The sequence below is a fragment of the Salvia splendens genome, chromosome 3 (assembly GCF_004379255.2).
Source record: "Salvia splendens isolate huo1 chromosome 3, SspV2, whole genome shotgun sequence".
NCBI lineage: Eukaryota > Viridiplantae > Streptophyta > Magnoliopsida > Lamiales > Lamiaceae > Salvia > Salvia splendens.
In genome coordinates, this window is record NC_056034.1 from 44,781,312 (window position 1) to 44,797,092 (window position 15,781).

Sequence of the window (15,781 nt, forward strand, 5' to 3'; positions counted from 1 at the left end):
ATCTACAAATCCCAAAGGTTAACATGTTTAACTAATGAAAGTACAAATTAAACTCTGATAGGGCTGTGAAATATGATTCTGAACGTGCAGCTTCAGGAGAGATATATTGCGTGATTCAACTGGAGAGTGGGTGTTGGGCTACACAGGACACCTGGGAAGATGCTCGGTAGTGCACTGAATTGTGGGCAATATATGATGGGCTTAAGTTGGCGTGGCAACGAGGGCTTAGAAATATACATGTAGAAAGCGATAATATGACAGTTGTTCACATGCTTAATGACACGAAATCGGATTTCAGCGCTTTATCACTTGTTAGAAGTATAAAAGGTATCATGCAAAGGGAGTGGAATGTGAAGATTGCTCATGTGTTTAGGGAAAACAATCAAGTTGTAGACTTTATGGCAAATTAGGGTGTGAACATGCAGCCTGAGCTAGTGGTGTTTGACGAGGCACCGAGTGAGACGACGAATTTGTTACTGAATAACCAACTTGGAATAACCTGTGGTCGTATGTGCCCAATGTAGGAGCGATGTTTGAACTTTAGGGCGATGCACTATTCTTGTTATTAAAAAAAATGAAAGTACACATCTTAATCTTAAAAAAATGATAATATAAAAGTTAAAGAAAAAACTCTACAACTCTTAAACCCTAAACCCTGAGCAAACATTTTCCCCAAATTCAGAAAAATGCAATTCGCCTCAATTTTTCTCCAAACTAACTCGAAATCGCTCCACCACCGCCTCACATTCCTCCGCCGCATGGGCGGCGGACCTCGGACGTTTCCCGGCGGGATCAACAAGTGGCAGTGGAAGCGCCTGCACGAGAAGAAAGCCCGAGAGAAAGAGATGCGTCTTCTCGATCAAGAGAAGCAGCTCTATCAAGCTAGAGTCCGATCCCAAATCCGGGCCAGTGTCGCCGCTGCTGAAAATCCTAGTTTCTGGACCGAAAAGCCCGATCAAAACCAGCTCAATTACGGCCCGATGACTCCCGATGAGCACATCAAGGCTCTAGCTGATCGGTTCATGAAGGAAGGAGCGGAGGATTTATGGAACGAGAACGATGGCCCGTTGACAGCTCCGGTGAATAAGGCGGGGAAAGGGAAAAGCAGATTCTTAGACGAGCCTATTGATTTGAAGAAATTGATTGCGGAGAGGTCGAGCTCAAATGGCGGTGAGAATGTTCAAAAGAGGGAATTTTGGGGGAATGTTGGTGTTGGTGTAGCTAAACCGAGGCGATTTTCTACTTACGAGCATTTCGGGAAGATGAACAATGGATTTAATTCAATTGGAAATTGTAGCGTTGGAGGTTTGATTGGAGTGAGCGATGTGTTTAATTTGAATCGTTACTATTCTGTAGATGCTACGTGTACGAAGAATAAGAGATTGAATTTTGTGAAAAATGTCGAAAAGTCTGTAGTTAAAGATGGCTCGGATGCCAAAAAGCCGAAGTGGCCTAGGTTCAGAGGGAGGGGAGTGAATTCGGATGATGATGATAGTGATGACTATGATGAGGATGATGTAGAAATGGGGGGTGACAGGAAGATAATGGGCAGTAGTGCTGCATTAGGCAACTATGATGTGAAGAGAACAAAGCGTGTGCCATTGGAATTGTTGGAGGATGAGATTGATTTGTCTCAGGAGGTTGAGACGATTAGGGAGGAGATGAGACAGTGGAAGAGCATGCAGGAGGAGGCGAAAGTCGAGGAGGAATCACTACTGAGTGCTAAAAGGTTAGAGAGGCTGTATTTGTGAAATTGAATCTTGTTATTTCTGTTTTGTAGATGTGTATTGGTTTAATTGATTTGAAATGATAGATGTGGATTGGTTGTTGTTCAGGTTCGATGAGTGTGATGTATCACCGTTGACTGTCAAAGCACTTGCTGAGGCTGGTTACGTGCAGATGACCACGGTGCAAGAGGCGACTCTCTCTGCGTGCCTTGAAGGTTGTAGTCATGTCTACCCTATTGATTTCGTTCTGTAAAAAGAATGCATAGCTTTAAAGTCAAGTTGTTGCTTCAGATCTTATAGTCATGTATTTCTTGCTTGCTACTTCGAGCGTTGTCATTTTGTTCTTGCTTTTCAAGTAATTAGAGTATGGTGAAGTCCTATATATATTGAGCGATATCACAAACCCTATCTTCAGAGGAAAATTAGATAATATAATGTAGTTTTCTGATCAAGCATAAACGGTTATACTCATATCATATGCATTGCTGCAGTGACTCTGGCGGTTGTTGATATGGATTTCAGAAACATTCCGAATTTGGACTTTATTCGGGCAATCACTTGCAAGATTAGGATATTGGTTTCTCAGATAATTAGATGTGGATAGTTCTCGCTTGCTACTTAGAGCTTTGTCATTCCGTTCTTGCTTTTCGAATATTAGAGTACGGTGAACTCCTCTATATATTGAGCAATATCACAAACTTCATCTTGAAAGAAATGTTAGATCTATAATTTACATTTCTGATTAAGCATGCAGTAACTCTGCTGGTTGTGGATGGATACTGTCTGGATTTAGGCAACATGCCGAACTTGGATGTATTCGGGCAATTAGTTGCAAGATTAGGATATTGGTTTCTCAGATAATTAGATTTTGATAGAGAGAATGATGCAAAAGGAGCCCTTGAATCTTTTTCTTCTTTTCTTTGGAGAAAAGTATAATACACCTCTTTCTTCAGTTCTAAAATTAAATTCTTTGCTTGTTTCTGATAACTAGAGAAAATGACTGCTCTTGTTCACAGGTAATGATGCTTTAGTCAAAGCTAGGGCTGGAACGGGCAAGAGTATTGCGTTTTTGGTATATCCCTACACTTATCCGTTTTTCATTTTGTTCTTGGCTTCACTTTTTATTGTGCTCATTTGTTTGCTAAACACACACAGCTTCCTGCTATTGAAACAGTTTTGAAGGCAACTAGTAAGAGCACTAATCAGCGGGTGCCGCCCATATATGTTCTTATCCTCTGCCCTGCCCGAGAACTAGCGAGTCAAATAGCTGCTGAGGCAAATGTACTCCTCAAGCACCATGACGGCTTAGGTGTGCTAACGTTAGTTGGAGGGACGCGCTTCAAAGATGACCAGAGACGCCTTGAATCAGATCCATGCCACGTACGTGAGCACACAATTTCATTCTTTTTCCAAAACTAGTTGTGTTTTCTGATCTTTGTATGGGAAGTATTGACGATTGCAGATTCTAGTTGCAACTCCGGGTAGATTGCTGGATCACATAGAAAATAAATCTGCCATCTCCGTGCGCCTGATGGGTCTGGAGATGCTCGTACTTGATGAGGCCGACCGCTTGCTTGACCTGGGGTTTCGTAAGGATATGGAGAAAATAGTTGATTGTTTGCCTCGCAAGAGGCAGTCGTTGCTCTTTTCGGCTACAGTCCCAAAGGAGGTTTATATTTTGACTTATTTGTCGTTCAGTGGAGATCTACTGTCGTAGATTTAATCTTCTTGCTTACAGTGTCCCCATTTCACAACTTCAGGTCCGTCGAATATCCCAGCTTGTTCTGAAAAGGGAGCATGCTTATATAAATACACTGGGGCTTGAATCCGTGGAGACGAACGCAGATGTATAATTTTGTTCCTCTTTATCCCTGTCTTGCTCTTCTCGTTATATGTAGTTTTCTAGAAAACTAGCTTGCTGACCTGCGACTTCTTAATCAGGTTAAGCAATTTTATCTCGTTGCACACCACTACCAGCATATTCCGATAGTGCACCATCTGTTAAAAAGCCATATATCTCAAGTGCCCGAGTACAAGGTAGTTTGCTGCTGCTGTCGCTTTTGTCATACGAATAGTGGAAAAACTCCATTCCGGTTCTTATGGATTTTTTTTGACTCGTTAGATTATTGTTTTCTGTGGAACTGCAATGATGACATCGCTCGTGTTCTCCCTTCTGTGGGAGATGAAGCTGAATGCGAAAGAGCTGCACTCCAGAAAGCCTCCGCTCTATCGTGCTCGGGTCTCTGAAGAATTCAAAGATGCTAAACAAGCCATTCTGGTCACTTCTGATGTCTCTGCACGAGGGTTGAACTATCCCGATGTTACGCTAGTCATTCAGGTGATGATTCATCGCATTTTTTTCGTACATGTTCCCGAGCTCTACTTGTTCGGAATTTGTAGCTCTTTAACGTAGAACGCTTCCCGTCTAGTTAGTTATGTTCTTAGCTTTGCTGCTGTTGAATGAACATCACCAATATAATCATTTTATGTTGAAAAAAATCAAATCTGTTACGTTCAGGTCGGTATTCCTCCAGATAGAGGCCAATACATTCACAGACTCGGACGAACAGGCCGACAAGGGAAGGATGGCGAAGGATGCCTATTGCTTGCACCATGGGAACAATTCTTCCTAGACGATATAAAGGATCTTCCTCTCAAGAAACTCCCTTCACCCGAACTAGATCCTGATGCGATGCTGAAGGTATGTATGGGTACCTCTTCTCAATAATTCGTTACATTTCCCGTTGTGCAACCTAAGCAAACAAATACTCTCCCTGTCCCACTCTATGTGACACATTTCCTATTCGATTCTGTTTTGTTATTTCATGTTGGTAAAGATTTGTTTGTTGAACATAAAAAATGCAGATACAGGAGAAATTGGACCAGATTGACACTAGCATCAAAGAAGCAGCTTATCACGCGTGGCTTGGTTATTACAACTCGATCAACGCCATTGGCAGGGACAAAACAACGCTGGTGGAGTTGGCGAACCAATTTGCAGCATCCATCGGTCTGGAGAATCCGCCTGCACTCTTCCGTAAAACTGCGGTGAAGATGGGGTTGAAAGGCATCCCTGGCATTCAAATGCGAAAGTAGCTCCGCACTTTTCGTCCTACCAAACGAAAATATTCGGTGCCTAAATTTATTGGCGTGGCGTGGCGTGTACATGTGTAAAAATTAAAGACTAGGTCACATCAGAACAACTTAGAAAAAATGTCAAAGTTATGATATAATCAATCATTTTTAAGTTCTGATTGGCCAAATTTTGTGGTTTTTTTGAAAATTTGCTCTATTATAGAATAATAATTTGGTGAAAGTGACCATTGAAGCCGACCTTTATCTGAAAATTATTGTAGTCTTCAAACAAGAAATGTGACGTCGCTGCAAGGATATTTCCACTTCTCCTTCAACCAGTCATTGTATAATTAATTGGCTAGATATTATTTATGCTGGCGTTATTATTTCTGTATAAATGTATATGTAAAATGATATTAATACTTTTAAACTTGAAACCAAATCCAGCACAATTTATTTATGAGATGGAACAACCAAGAAATAAGACCAGTCAGTAGCTCTCTCTCTCAAAACCTCAAATTGTTGAGGAAGAAGGATTGCGGTTGGAATTGGAAATGAGTGGACTGAATAAAACGGTTATTTTATTCGAAGGCGCCATTTCCATTTCAACTAATTCCATAATTTTGCACCAAAATCAAATGGCATAGATTGATGATATGATAAAAAAATTACAGTATTTTGTAATTATTGAAATAGTTACAAATTACTTATTTGATTTATCTCGGTCTTTATATTTTAGTTATTTTGATCAATTTTTTTAATTTATAAGTTATCATATTTATGATACTACTATTATTTTTGTATTTTATGTTATTAGACTAAAATTAAGTTGATCGATTCCATAAAAATACTTATTTCTCCACGTTGCTAATGCCTAATGCTAATAGTATCCCTTAAAATATTTATAAAATCAGTAGTAATTATTTAGACATGCATATATTCCCACGTTATCTTCGTGACTAGTGTGTTCAATTGATCCCCATTTTTAATTTATAATTGTGATACTCGTGAAAATAAAGGAGAAACGAAAGAGGCAATAGCTGGAGACATTAAAACTCTTACTATGTCTCGTACTCTCGTTAGAGCATCCGCAGTGGTGCAGATGTCCCAACGGAATTCCCCACGGAATTCTCAAAAACACATCCTGCCACGTCATAAGAACTTTCCACTGCACTGCCACGTCATACAGACTTCCCACTGCACAGTGACGGAATTCCCCTGCGGAATTCTCGACGGAATTCCCACATTACAAGCTATCTCCATTTACGTTACGTTTCTCTTATGCTGATGAGCAACCGTAAATTATAATTATAAATTTATAATTATATAAGAAAGTAGAAAATTGTTTATAGTATATGGACCAGAAAAAGCATAGGCCCAATAACAAAAAAACAACACCTATAAAAACCCCCCTCTTTCAATTAGGGTTTAGGGTTCTGATTTTGGGTCTCCAGCAGAGCAACAATGTCGAAGAAACGGGAACGCTCGCGAATCACGAATCCGGAGCCGTTCTTGCCTTTGGGCTCCGACGCATTCTCCACCGGAAAGAAGCGGAGCAAGTCGCCGAAGCACCACCAGATGGATGACAAGCTCGTCCCCTCGGCCGTCAGCGCTAAGATTCTCAAGGAAGCCCGTCTGCAGCAGAAGGAGGTCCAGCGGGAAGAGGACGACGACAAAAATGTCACTGACCACGACACTGCCAACAAAATCGTATTTCCCCAAATTCACGGCCGCAAAGACGACGAAAACTACGATGATGATGATGACGTCGATAATTTTGAGGGCTTTTCCGAGACACAGAGTCAGTTTGGCCAGTTGAATTTCGAGGTTTGATTTTTTGTCTTTCGTTTATGTCTGTTTTCTGCAGTTGTTTTACGGCTGTGTAGTTGCTAGGCGACTTTATTGATATGGAGGTAGAACCTAACAAGGATGATAAATAAATTTTGAAAAAATAAATTTTTGGATTGCGGAAAGAAATAAATTGAGAAATTTCAGATCAGTTTATGAGTGATGGGAGACAGAGAGAGTGGAAAGCTTTTGGAATTAAGTAACAAGAGGAGAGAGAGAGACTGTCATCGAGGGATTAAGCAAAAAGTAACAAAGTGTTGAAGAGGTAGTTGAAGCTATCTTGTGGTGCTAATTGTTCTCTTATGATATAAAGGATGATATTAATGAGGAAGACGAAAGGTTGCTGGAGGCCTTTCTATCAAAAGATGATCGTCCTGTACGAACATTGGCTGACATTATTGTGAACAAGATCAAGGAAAAAGATGCTCAAGTTTCGACTGGTATGAGTTTAGATTTGCGGACATGGTTTTTATCTTTTTTGTTTTTAATGAAATGATGTATCACAATAATCTTCACCTAATGAGATATCAGCAAATTTATTGTATTGTGTGTAGGAGCAAAACCTATGCCGAAATTGGATGACTCCATCGTTGAGCTGTACAAGGGGTATGCTTATAGGCTTGTCACTGGTCACGAAGGGCATTGTGATTTCTGCTCATCTTTCCCTTGCTAATGATTTTACTGAGTTTGGGTGCATATGTATTATGCAGGGTTGGCAAACTGCTTAACAAGTACACCTCAGGCAAGATGCCCAAAGCTTTCAAGCATGTACCTTCGCTGCAATTCTGGGAAGAAGTGTTATACTTGACTGAACCTGACAAATGGTCACCAAATGCAATGTATCAAGCAACAAGAATCTTTGCTTCTAATATGGGTGTTAAGAAGGTTGAACGGTTCTATAAGTTTGTTTTGTTGCCCCGTGTGAGAGAAGATATTCGGAAAAATAAGAGGCTGCACTTTGCTTTATACCAATCGTTGAAAAAGGCTCTCTACAAACCTGCTGCTTTTAATAAGGGAGTCTTACTTACGCTGTGCGAGGTATGCTTTTGCTCTATGGTGTGGATTCATGTTTTTAGTTTGGTTGGCGATTTAGGTTTAGCATGGTTTCATAACCTTTCAACAATTCTATTTTCATGTTCATGTTTATTTGCTAGATTTTACTGCATTTTTTGTCAGTATCTAGAAAACCTAGATTCATTTTTTGGGAACGTTTCTCAAGCAACATGAATTTCGTTCTGCATTTTTGGATCCGAATACAAACGGTGATACCTTCTGTGTTCTTTTCCAGTCAAGGACATGCAATTTAAGGGAGGCTGTCATAGTTGGGAGCATCATTGAGAAGGTTTCTATTCCTCCTCTTCACTCTAGGTAATATTTCATCCACCATTATCATTCTTTTAAAATGCCTTTTTCACTACTTGCTACAGTTTCACCAAAGAGATTCATGAACTAGCTAAAATTTCACAAAGAACAATTAAAATGGACAGAGAATATGTCAAACTCGAAAATTACTAAAATATTTATTTTTCTTATATCTCACAGTCAACCATGATATATACTTGGAACAACACTCTAAGCATAGTAAACATCAAGAAAACTTAAAAGTATCATGAATAATATGCACATTTCAATACCTCCAATGCCTCTAATTTGAATAATTCAAATCAGTAAAATGAGATGTTGAAATGTTTACCCATATCATAGGTTGATCATAGGACATAGATGAGTTTGTTTGCTGAAGTGACTTGAAAATGAACAATGTTTTGATTTTGTTTAGCTGATAAGTGCAAGTTGGACTTTAGCTGCGTTTGATACAACCTCATAACAAAACGAGACTTAGAAGTAACATGACATTTAGCTTAATTGGACTAGCTACATATTAGAACTTGTCTGAGCAGCATCAACATAAAAGTTTTGAGTTTCCTGATATTTGAAAGATGGCTGTACATAAACCTGCTGACTGCTTTATAGAAAAATGTATAACTCCTTGTCAGCTGATGTCCCTTGATTGGTTCTCTAATTTTTGTAAATCTATCTACTGATAATATTTCAAAATTCATTTATTGACATGTTTCTCTGACTTATGGCAGTGTTGCATTATTGAAGCTTGCGGAGATGGAATACTGTGGTACGACAAGGTATACATATATGCAAAAAAACTTCTGGAATTCCATAAATGCACATCACTTTCAGGCGAAAATAATAAATATTTTACTAGGTGTTCCTAGAACTATCTGCTCACTGAATAATCCTATGTATTGATTGCAAAAGATCTGTTTTTTATTATCTATATCTTTTCATTCATCCTTATGAAGACAATTTGACTTGTACTTCCTGAGCAGTTATTTCATCAAATTACTGATTGAGAAGAAGTATGCATTGCCATATCGTGTCCTTGATGCTTTGGTTGCACATTTTATGAAATTCTATGATGAGTCCAGAGTAATGCCTGTTATCTGGCACCAATCACTTCTTGCATTTGCACAGAGGTTAGTTCCTCTTCTCGACATTTCCCCTGAAAATGACTTAGTTAATTTTTCCTTTTGATTGCATATAGTAAATCTTGCCAGTGTTGCTTGATTAAACAATTTGTGCAGGTACAAAAATGAATTAAGAAAGGGGGACAAAGATGATCTCAGTGCATTAGTTGAAAGGCAACGACATAAACTAGTACGATCATCAACTTACCTGTGACAAACTGATCTCTTTTTTGTTTTAATTCACGGAGTTTCTGATACGATCTGCATTTTTCTGTATCGTGCAGGTTACACCTGAAATACTGAGGGAATTAAATAATAGTCGTAACCGTGGGGAGAGAGAGAGTGATCCCATGTCAATATATATCCTTCCCATCTCCTTCTTAGTATGAGTTTTATATTTGTTTGAAACATGCATGCTAACTCTCTATTCTTGGTGCTCATAACCTCCATCCTTTCTCATGGCTTAGAATCATAGTTTTTCTATAACGAAATTTGTTAATTTTTTAAAATGTGGATAGATATTCCCTTCAATTCTTTGAATATATCTGATTTGGAAACGACTATTCAACAGAGAATAGAAAAAAATAAAGCAAAGTCATTATGTGGTTGGCCATTGTTAGGAAGATGTTTTCAATCTTTATGCTGTAGAGGAAGTTCATTAGACTAGTGAAATCCTCCCTTGGAGTGTCAGTCATAAAAACTTGTAAAACAGTACAGCTGGTTTTCCTAATGATATTTTGCTGCATATACAAGATTTGATAATTCTACGTAGTCGCTTTTGCAATTACGTGTTCCCTTAACTCTTTAGCACCAACCCCTCTGTCTGTAGTCAACAGAACAATTCAAGAAGACAGGTTTGATATTCCAGATGTACCAATGGAGGAGGATTAGGTATGCTGCAGCTATTCTTTCTTTTAGTTACGTTTAGTTTCATGTCTCAAGCTGTAATATTTTTCGGAAGTTTTGGAACAAACTGCAGAAGCTCCACCTTGTCAAGACATTGGTATCGGCACATGTTCATCTAGTGCGGTTTTCATTTTGACGAGTGAGTGTATACGCCAAAATGACTTTCATTTTTGCAATTTTGCATTCGGTTGAAGATCAGAGATGCAATTGTTAGGCTAGGTGCAAAACTGATAATTTTGTTTGAAGTAATGTCTTACCTTGTTTTAATGTCTTCTTTTGAAGATTTCTTTTGCTTTGGTTTTTCTTTTTTTCTTAGGGGAAATGTATGATTTGGTTATTGATATTAATTTGGGAAGGAGCAGTATATGTTTATATAAAAATGTACTCCCTTTTTGTTTTTAATAATTGAATTCCAATATTACTATTAAAAAGTCTTGGAAAATAGCAGGTAAGCTACTCGTGATTAATAAACAATCGATTAAAGCTAGTTTTAAGAAATTGAAGCTGGTGACTTTTTGTAGAAAAGTAAATGGAGAATGTAAGTAGAAGGTGAAATTTATTTTTGGTTATTTTATAATGGATTGTGAGTGTTAAAAGTAAGTGGAATGTAATTCATATATCAAAAGTGGAAAAGGGAAACAATTCTTTAAATCGTGGATAATCCAAAATCTAATAAAATAATTCTTTAAATGGAGAATAGAAGGAGTAATATTATTTCTATTGAAAATAAGAGATGGTTAATGCGTATAACATTCGAACTGAAGAAAATTTTCCAAAAAAAATCTGAACATTTCAGTTAAGGGGTAAACAACTTGAAAATAACAGAATGTTTAATTTATACAGAAATTTGAAGTAAAGTGCAAATACAATGCTGCCGAAATATAAAAATCAGTATTTCTTCATTCATGAGTATATTATAAAAAGCAAAAGACTGAAATATGAGTAGGGATCTCAACAGATCAATCACAAAAGTATATCACCAAGAGAAGTCATTATCTCCTCCAACCAACCAATATGAGAGCAGTAGCTGCACATCCTCTAAGCATTGATTCATTATCCCGGTCCGCGAAGAGTTTGGAAGAGTTCCGGAAGATGCGCATTGGTAAGCTTGGTCCTCTTGCTGATCTCGTGCTTCTTCTTCTTCGTCTTGGGCTTGGGAGGCATGCCATGAATCTCTGCAGCAGCCCTCCTCTTAGCGGTGTTAGTAGCAGGTTTCATCCCGTTCTTCTGAAGATCCCTCTCGATATCGAGCATGTCGCGAGGGAGTTCGATCCCCCGGAACAATTGCTTCAAATCATCATCCACCGTGATGGAAGCTCTAGGATCATTCGGGTATGCTATGTCCTCTTGTGAATCGAAGTTGGACAGCAACCAAATTTCGCCAGAACCTTTCAGAGCCTAGAAAATGCTAATGATCAGTAGGCCTTTGTTGAGTTTTCAACAAAGAGAGGAATATGCAGTTTAGAAGAGGAACACAGTGTGATGCATGAAAAATGCAACCCAAAGCAGCTCAAATCCCTAGCATGATTTGAAGTTCCTGTGATGAAGGTTACCTGTAGATCATCAATTACAGCTGTGTACGAATCTTTGAGATCTACAACAGCAATGCCCTCTGGACGCGTCCGAATCAATTGAAGAAGATCAGTCTTAGTTTGCAACTGATGTTTGGACTGCAAATGAATTATTTGAAAAAAGGTAAAGGTCAGGTGCGGAGAAAAAGGTGAGTTTTGACCAAAGGCAAACAATTATATGTGACCTCACCTTATAGACGAACCGCTCTCCATCATAATGCACTTTTGGATTGTTCCTTAAACTGTCAAACACGGCTTTATTCCCATTTACATCCACATAGCACTCTTTATTTATTTGATCAGGAGTCAAGGCATCCCTCCTCTGAACATGAATTGTTAAGTTAGATGTACTAAACTACTTTTGACCAGCACCACTTTTAAACAGTAAATAAACTACAATGAAACTCTAAAACAAGCATAACTTTAGCAGGATAAGGTGGAAAGGCCAAAATATACAAGTATATGGCATGATAATGGAAGGTATTAAAGGAATGGATAAACTGATAGGAAATAACTACAAAGTAGTTTGTTAAGAAAAACAACAAAGGTGTTAGTGTTCAGAGGGATTCAGCTGAAGGAAGTTCTACAAATAGTCAAATGAGCAAAAGTTATGAATCTATTCTCAGTATTATCATCAGAGTCATGCCAGAAAATAAGAAAGCAATTTTAAGAATTGTGGACAAAACAGTTCAACCAAGATTCATATATAATAGAGTCAGCACAAAGCCACAAACATATCGCTACAATTCCTAGTTCCTAGAAGAGTTACTTAATGCCATACACAAGTGAACAAACATCTTATGATAGCACTAACCAAACAAAAGATATTGCAAATCATTCACGTATATGTTTTGAATCATAGGTCACATTTTTTATGGGAGAACATTTGTAGTTACAGAATGGAGCTCTAGGTATTGCTAGATAGTACATACTATTTATAGATTGCTAGCTTCTATAACAAAACAGAAATAGGACAGAACTAGGATGAAAGAGGTAGATACTCTCCTATCACATAAAAAATGTAGTAACTTATACTCAATCACTAGCAAGCAAATATGTAGTTGTGACTAATTGATGAGACATCGACAAAGGTGCATACTGAAGCAGAATGATTTCTTGCATGTATTAACATATTATATGGACAGCTGAAAAGAATTATGAGATATCATTGTTATTTGGTTGCATCTAAACCCAAGTACAACGTACTCAGCAACGAGTGGGAAACAGATACTATACCTTAAAGAGCAAGTTGATAACACGTTTTATCTGGGCCCCTACAGGAGCTTTCCTTATGCTATTTATTTCTTGAAGATGTTCTGTATTTTCCGAAAACTTGGTTGGAGCTGCAGCAGACTTTGTATTTGCCAAATTTGGCGTGCTTAAGGGCATAGACCGTGCTTTAGTATTTCCTGCTCTAGCTGCTGTGTTACCAAGCGTTGCTTGAGATTTCTCTGGCTGTTTCGGATATTTCGAAGACGCCATCTAAAGAAAAACAAGTATGCACATTACTGTCGAATGTCAAAATATGTAACACGCAATCATAAAACATAGCCAAAAATATTCAACTCTACTACTCAATCCCCTAAAAGAGTGTCATTGGATGAAGAAACCAAATCTATATCTGTGTCCTACACTGAAACCACAGCCGCTCCTTTTTACCCAAAAATATGTAAGTTTTCATCAAATAAACACAGGCAATACGAGCAGACATACAAAATTTAAAATATACTCCTACAAAATAAAATTATCTAGGTTTTCATCGATTGATTGATCACGAGGTGTAAAATCAATTAAATAAAATAGGCAACAATATTTCAGATAATAGATCGTCAATTGCAATATCGATCGAAATTTATACATACATATATATATATGCAAAAAATTGCATATACACAAGATATAAAATGAAAAGCAAAATTGAAAAGGGTGAACTTTTAGTAGCGGCAGAGGGCCTCCGAAGTAGAATCTATTTGTCGGCGGCGCTGGAGAAATATTGGGAGGCACCGTAGGAGGAAGCGGAGCGCCGGTGTGAGAGCTACGGCGGCGATGTGAGTCGGAAGTTTGTATCGAGAGAAAGGCGTTATTAGAAGAGGCGAGAGAATAATTAGATCATGTTTTGAGAAACATATAACGAATAATTACATATTTCATGCAAAATGTTTCATCAATCTTACAGATTAATACAAAAAGTTTGACTAAAGGTTTTTAATTAATACATCTTTGTTATATTCCTTAACTCCGTCTAACTTGTCTGATATTCAAAGCTCTATTGAGGCATGTATCTCCACACTAATAGTATATTTTAATGTTCAAAACTCTCTATTAATACATCTATGTTTCACAATACTTGACTAATATGCAATATATATTTATAGGGTAGTGTTAATCTCCTTTTCCTCTCTTAGATTTAAGTTCCTTCTTAATTTGGGTCGTTGGATTTGGTGGATGGAGGGACCGGATGAAACCCCATTTTTTAATCCCGTGTTACATTATATAGTGGAATTTGTGCATTATAAGGGTAAACTAGTAAAACAACTAAATTGGAAACCGCCCAAAACGGAAGGAGCGAATTTCCAGCGGGATTTTGATACAACCTTCCATCTACTCACTATCTCTCTCATAAACCTTCCATCTTCTCATTCACTCTCTCACTCCATCCCATCAGCCCACGATCAAAACTATTCTCCACCATTTCAAAACCGCTGAAACCTTAGTCGCCTCTCCAATTGAAGAGAAACCAAATCCACAGTCGATTCTCGCCGCGGAATTCACCGTCGGTCGACGATTCACAGGCTTAAAGTTCCGATTTTCAATTGTGCGCGCGCCGATTGAGTTTCTATTCGCAACAATGTGGGTTTCCAAAGTTCCGTTTTTGGGTAATAATCACTCTTAAACGTTGATTGTCGTCATTTACGAGACCACATAGTAATCGATTCACAGTTTTTAGTGTTGATTAAGTTCCTAGATGCAATAATGCACAATTTTTTTTGGTAGATTTTTCTTTAAACAATGAAATGGTAATCATTTGGATTAGGGTTCTGGTCATTGTTGAAGTGTGTAGTTGACTTTTGTGTTACATTTGGTATATGTTTGATTATTCCGGGTGAAACCATACTGATGTAGTAGATGTTGCTGAAAATGTCCGATTTTGTGTTCAATGTGTTGTTGATTTTGTCCATTATTGACGATTTGGGTTGATTATTGAGTTATATCTGTGTTTTTTATGATTTGGATGAAGAAATTTAACTGATTTCCATGGTGTGTCTGACAGTGCATCAATGACGAAAAGAGGCAGACCCTTCAAAACCCAACCAACACAGACTACAGGTGATAAATCTTTTGCATTCTTCTTGAATTTGTTCAAATCTGATACCATTGGTTCAGCTAGAGCTCTGCATTATTTGGTTGTTCGTTGTTCATTATTGCACCCTGTTTTGTACATCATGAGTTTGTTTCAATAAAAAACGTTTGGTTTCCACTGAAATTGTACATTATTGTACAATGGTGTTTAGGCATTGGTTATTAAATTGTAATAGGTAGTGGTCTGTTTCATATTTGTTCTTTTCTTTTGTTTACACGTTGTTCATTATCTATACCGTTTTGTACATTACATTAGTTTAATTTGATGCATTATTCATTCTGTTCTGTTGTAAGCTACATTATTTATATCGTTTTGTACATTACATTACCACTTTTCATATATTACTGACAAGTTACAAGTACGTAATATTGTGTTCGATGTAATACATGCATTATATATAAAGTTTGGTACATTAATAGTCAGTTACTACTCATTATATGAACTTCTTGGTATATTACTGAGTTGCATGGGAAAATTTAAATATCTTTTGGTACATTATTGATATGTTGTCGTGCATTATGTGTTATTTATCGTACATTACTCACATGTTATATTAACCATTACTGTTGTTGCTATTACACATGCATTATACATATATTTTTGTACATTATTGTTCTGTTACATCACTGATACATATAATTTACTTTTGCTAAACCAGGAGGTGTTGGAGGAACTTGGCAGCAATGACGATCTCAATTCACCTAACCAGGAGGTGTTGGAGGAAGATGAACCAAGTAGGCTTGTTTGAAAATGCTCATGCCCATGGATCAACTGCATTCCTTGTGCGCTGCGGTGGCAGCGACGGCTCTGTGG

At 37.7% G+C, this 15,781-nt stretch overlaps 3 protein-coding genes across 4 annotated transcripts; 2 read left to right on the forward strand and 1 right to left on the reverse strand.

Annotated features, from left to right (window-relative positions):
• The first annotated feature begins 630 nt into the window (after positions 1-630).
• Positions 631-4,990, forward strand: LOC121796302 (probable DEAD-box ATP-dependent RNA helicase 48). Its single transcript, XM_042195131.1, has 10 exons — positions 631-1,729; positions 1,836-1,942; positions 2,744-2,799; positions 2,883-3,107; positions 3,190-3,396; positions 3,488-3,574; positions 3,669-3,764; positions 3,850-4,065; positions 4,246-4,428; positions 4,593-4,990. The coding sequence occupies exons 1-10, from the start codon at positions 687-689 to the stop codon at positions 4,821-4,823; spliced, it is 2,451 nt and encodes an 816-aa protein (XP_042051065.1). The 5' UTR covers positions 631-686; the 3' UTR covers positions 4,824-4,990.
• Positions 4,991-6,224: 1,234 nt separating this feature from the next.
• On the forward strand, positions 6,225-10,416 carry LOC121796333 (bystin-like). Of its 2 annotated transcripts, none has more exons than XM_042195175.1 (11): positions 6,225-6,629; positions 6,964-7,090; positions 7,205-7,256; positions 7,361-7,688; positions 7,939-8,018; positions 8,741-8,788; positions 8,993-9,139; positions 9,248-9,320; positions 9,415-9,490; positions 9,942-10,021; positions 10,092-10,416. In XM_042195175.1, the coding sequence occupies exons 1-10, from the start codon at positions 6,267-6,269 to the stop codon at positions 10,019-10,021; spliced, it is 1,374 nt and encodes a 457-aa protein (XP_042051109.1). In that variant the 5' UTR covers positions 6,225-6,266; the 3' UTR covers positions 10,092-10,416. The 2 variants fall into 2 exon arrangements, with proteins under 2 accessions (XP_042051109.1, XP_042051110.1); XM_042195176.1 differs by having other exon boundaries at positions 10,110-10,416.
• Positions 10,417-10,855: 439 nt separating this feature from the next.
• LOC121796359 lies at positions 10,856-13,764 on the reverse strand. Its single transcript, XM_042195211.1, has 5 exons — positions 13,540-13,764; positions 12,844-13,089; positions 11,798-11,929; positions 11,590-11,706; positions 10,856-11,434 (listed from the first exon to the last, which is right to left on the reverse strand). Exons 2-5 carry the CDS (start codon positions 13,087-13,089, stop codon positions 11,090-11,092), a joined length of 840 nt encoding a protein of 279 aa, XP_042051145.1. The 5' UTR covers positions 13,540-13,764; the 3' UTR covers positions 10,856-11,089.
• Positions 13,765-15,781: the final 2,017 nt, after the last annotated feature.

Excerpts from the sequence above, each read along its gene's own strand:
- LOC121796302 (XM_042195131.1), top strand. The coding sequence starts at position 687 with ATGCAATTCGCCTCAATTTTTCTCCAAACTAACTCGAAATCGCTCCAC. Across the intron at positions 3,108-3,189 it reads TTGAATCAGATCCATGCCAC|ATTCTAGTTGCAACTCCGGG; the intron begins GTACGTGAGCAC and ends TGACGATTGCAG. Across the intron at positions 4,066-4,245 it reads ATGTTACGCTAGTCATTCAG|GTCGGTATTCCTCCAGATAG; the intron begins GTGATGATTCAT and ends TGTTACGTTCAG.
- LOC121796359 (XM_042195211.1), bottom strand. The coding sequence starts at position 13,089 with ATGGCGTCTTCGAAATATCCGAAACAGCCAGAGAAATCTCAAGCAACG. Across the intron at positions 11,930-12,843 it reads TTATCAACTTGCTCTTTAAG|AGGAGGGATGCCTTGACTCC; the intron begins GTATAGTATCTG and ends ATTCATGTTCAG. Across the intron at positions 11,435-11,589 it reads CTGTAATTGATGATCTACAG|GCTCTGAAAGGTTCTGGCGA; the intron begins GTAACCTTCATC and ends AGCATTTTCTAG.
- LOC121796333 (XM_042195175.1), top strand. The coding sequence starts at position 6,267 with ATGTCGAAGAAACGGGAACGCTCGCGAATCACGAATCCGGAGCCGTTC. Across the intron at positions 6,630-6,963 it reads TTGGCCAGTTGAATTTCGAG|GATGATATTAATGAGGAAGA; the intron begins GTTTGATTTTTT and ends TATGATATAAAG. Across the intron at positions 7,689-7,938 it reads TCTTACTTACGCTGTGCGAG|TCAAGGACATGCAATTTAAG; the intron begins GTATGCTTTTGC and ends GTTCTTTTCCAG.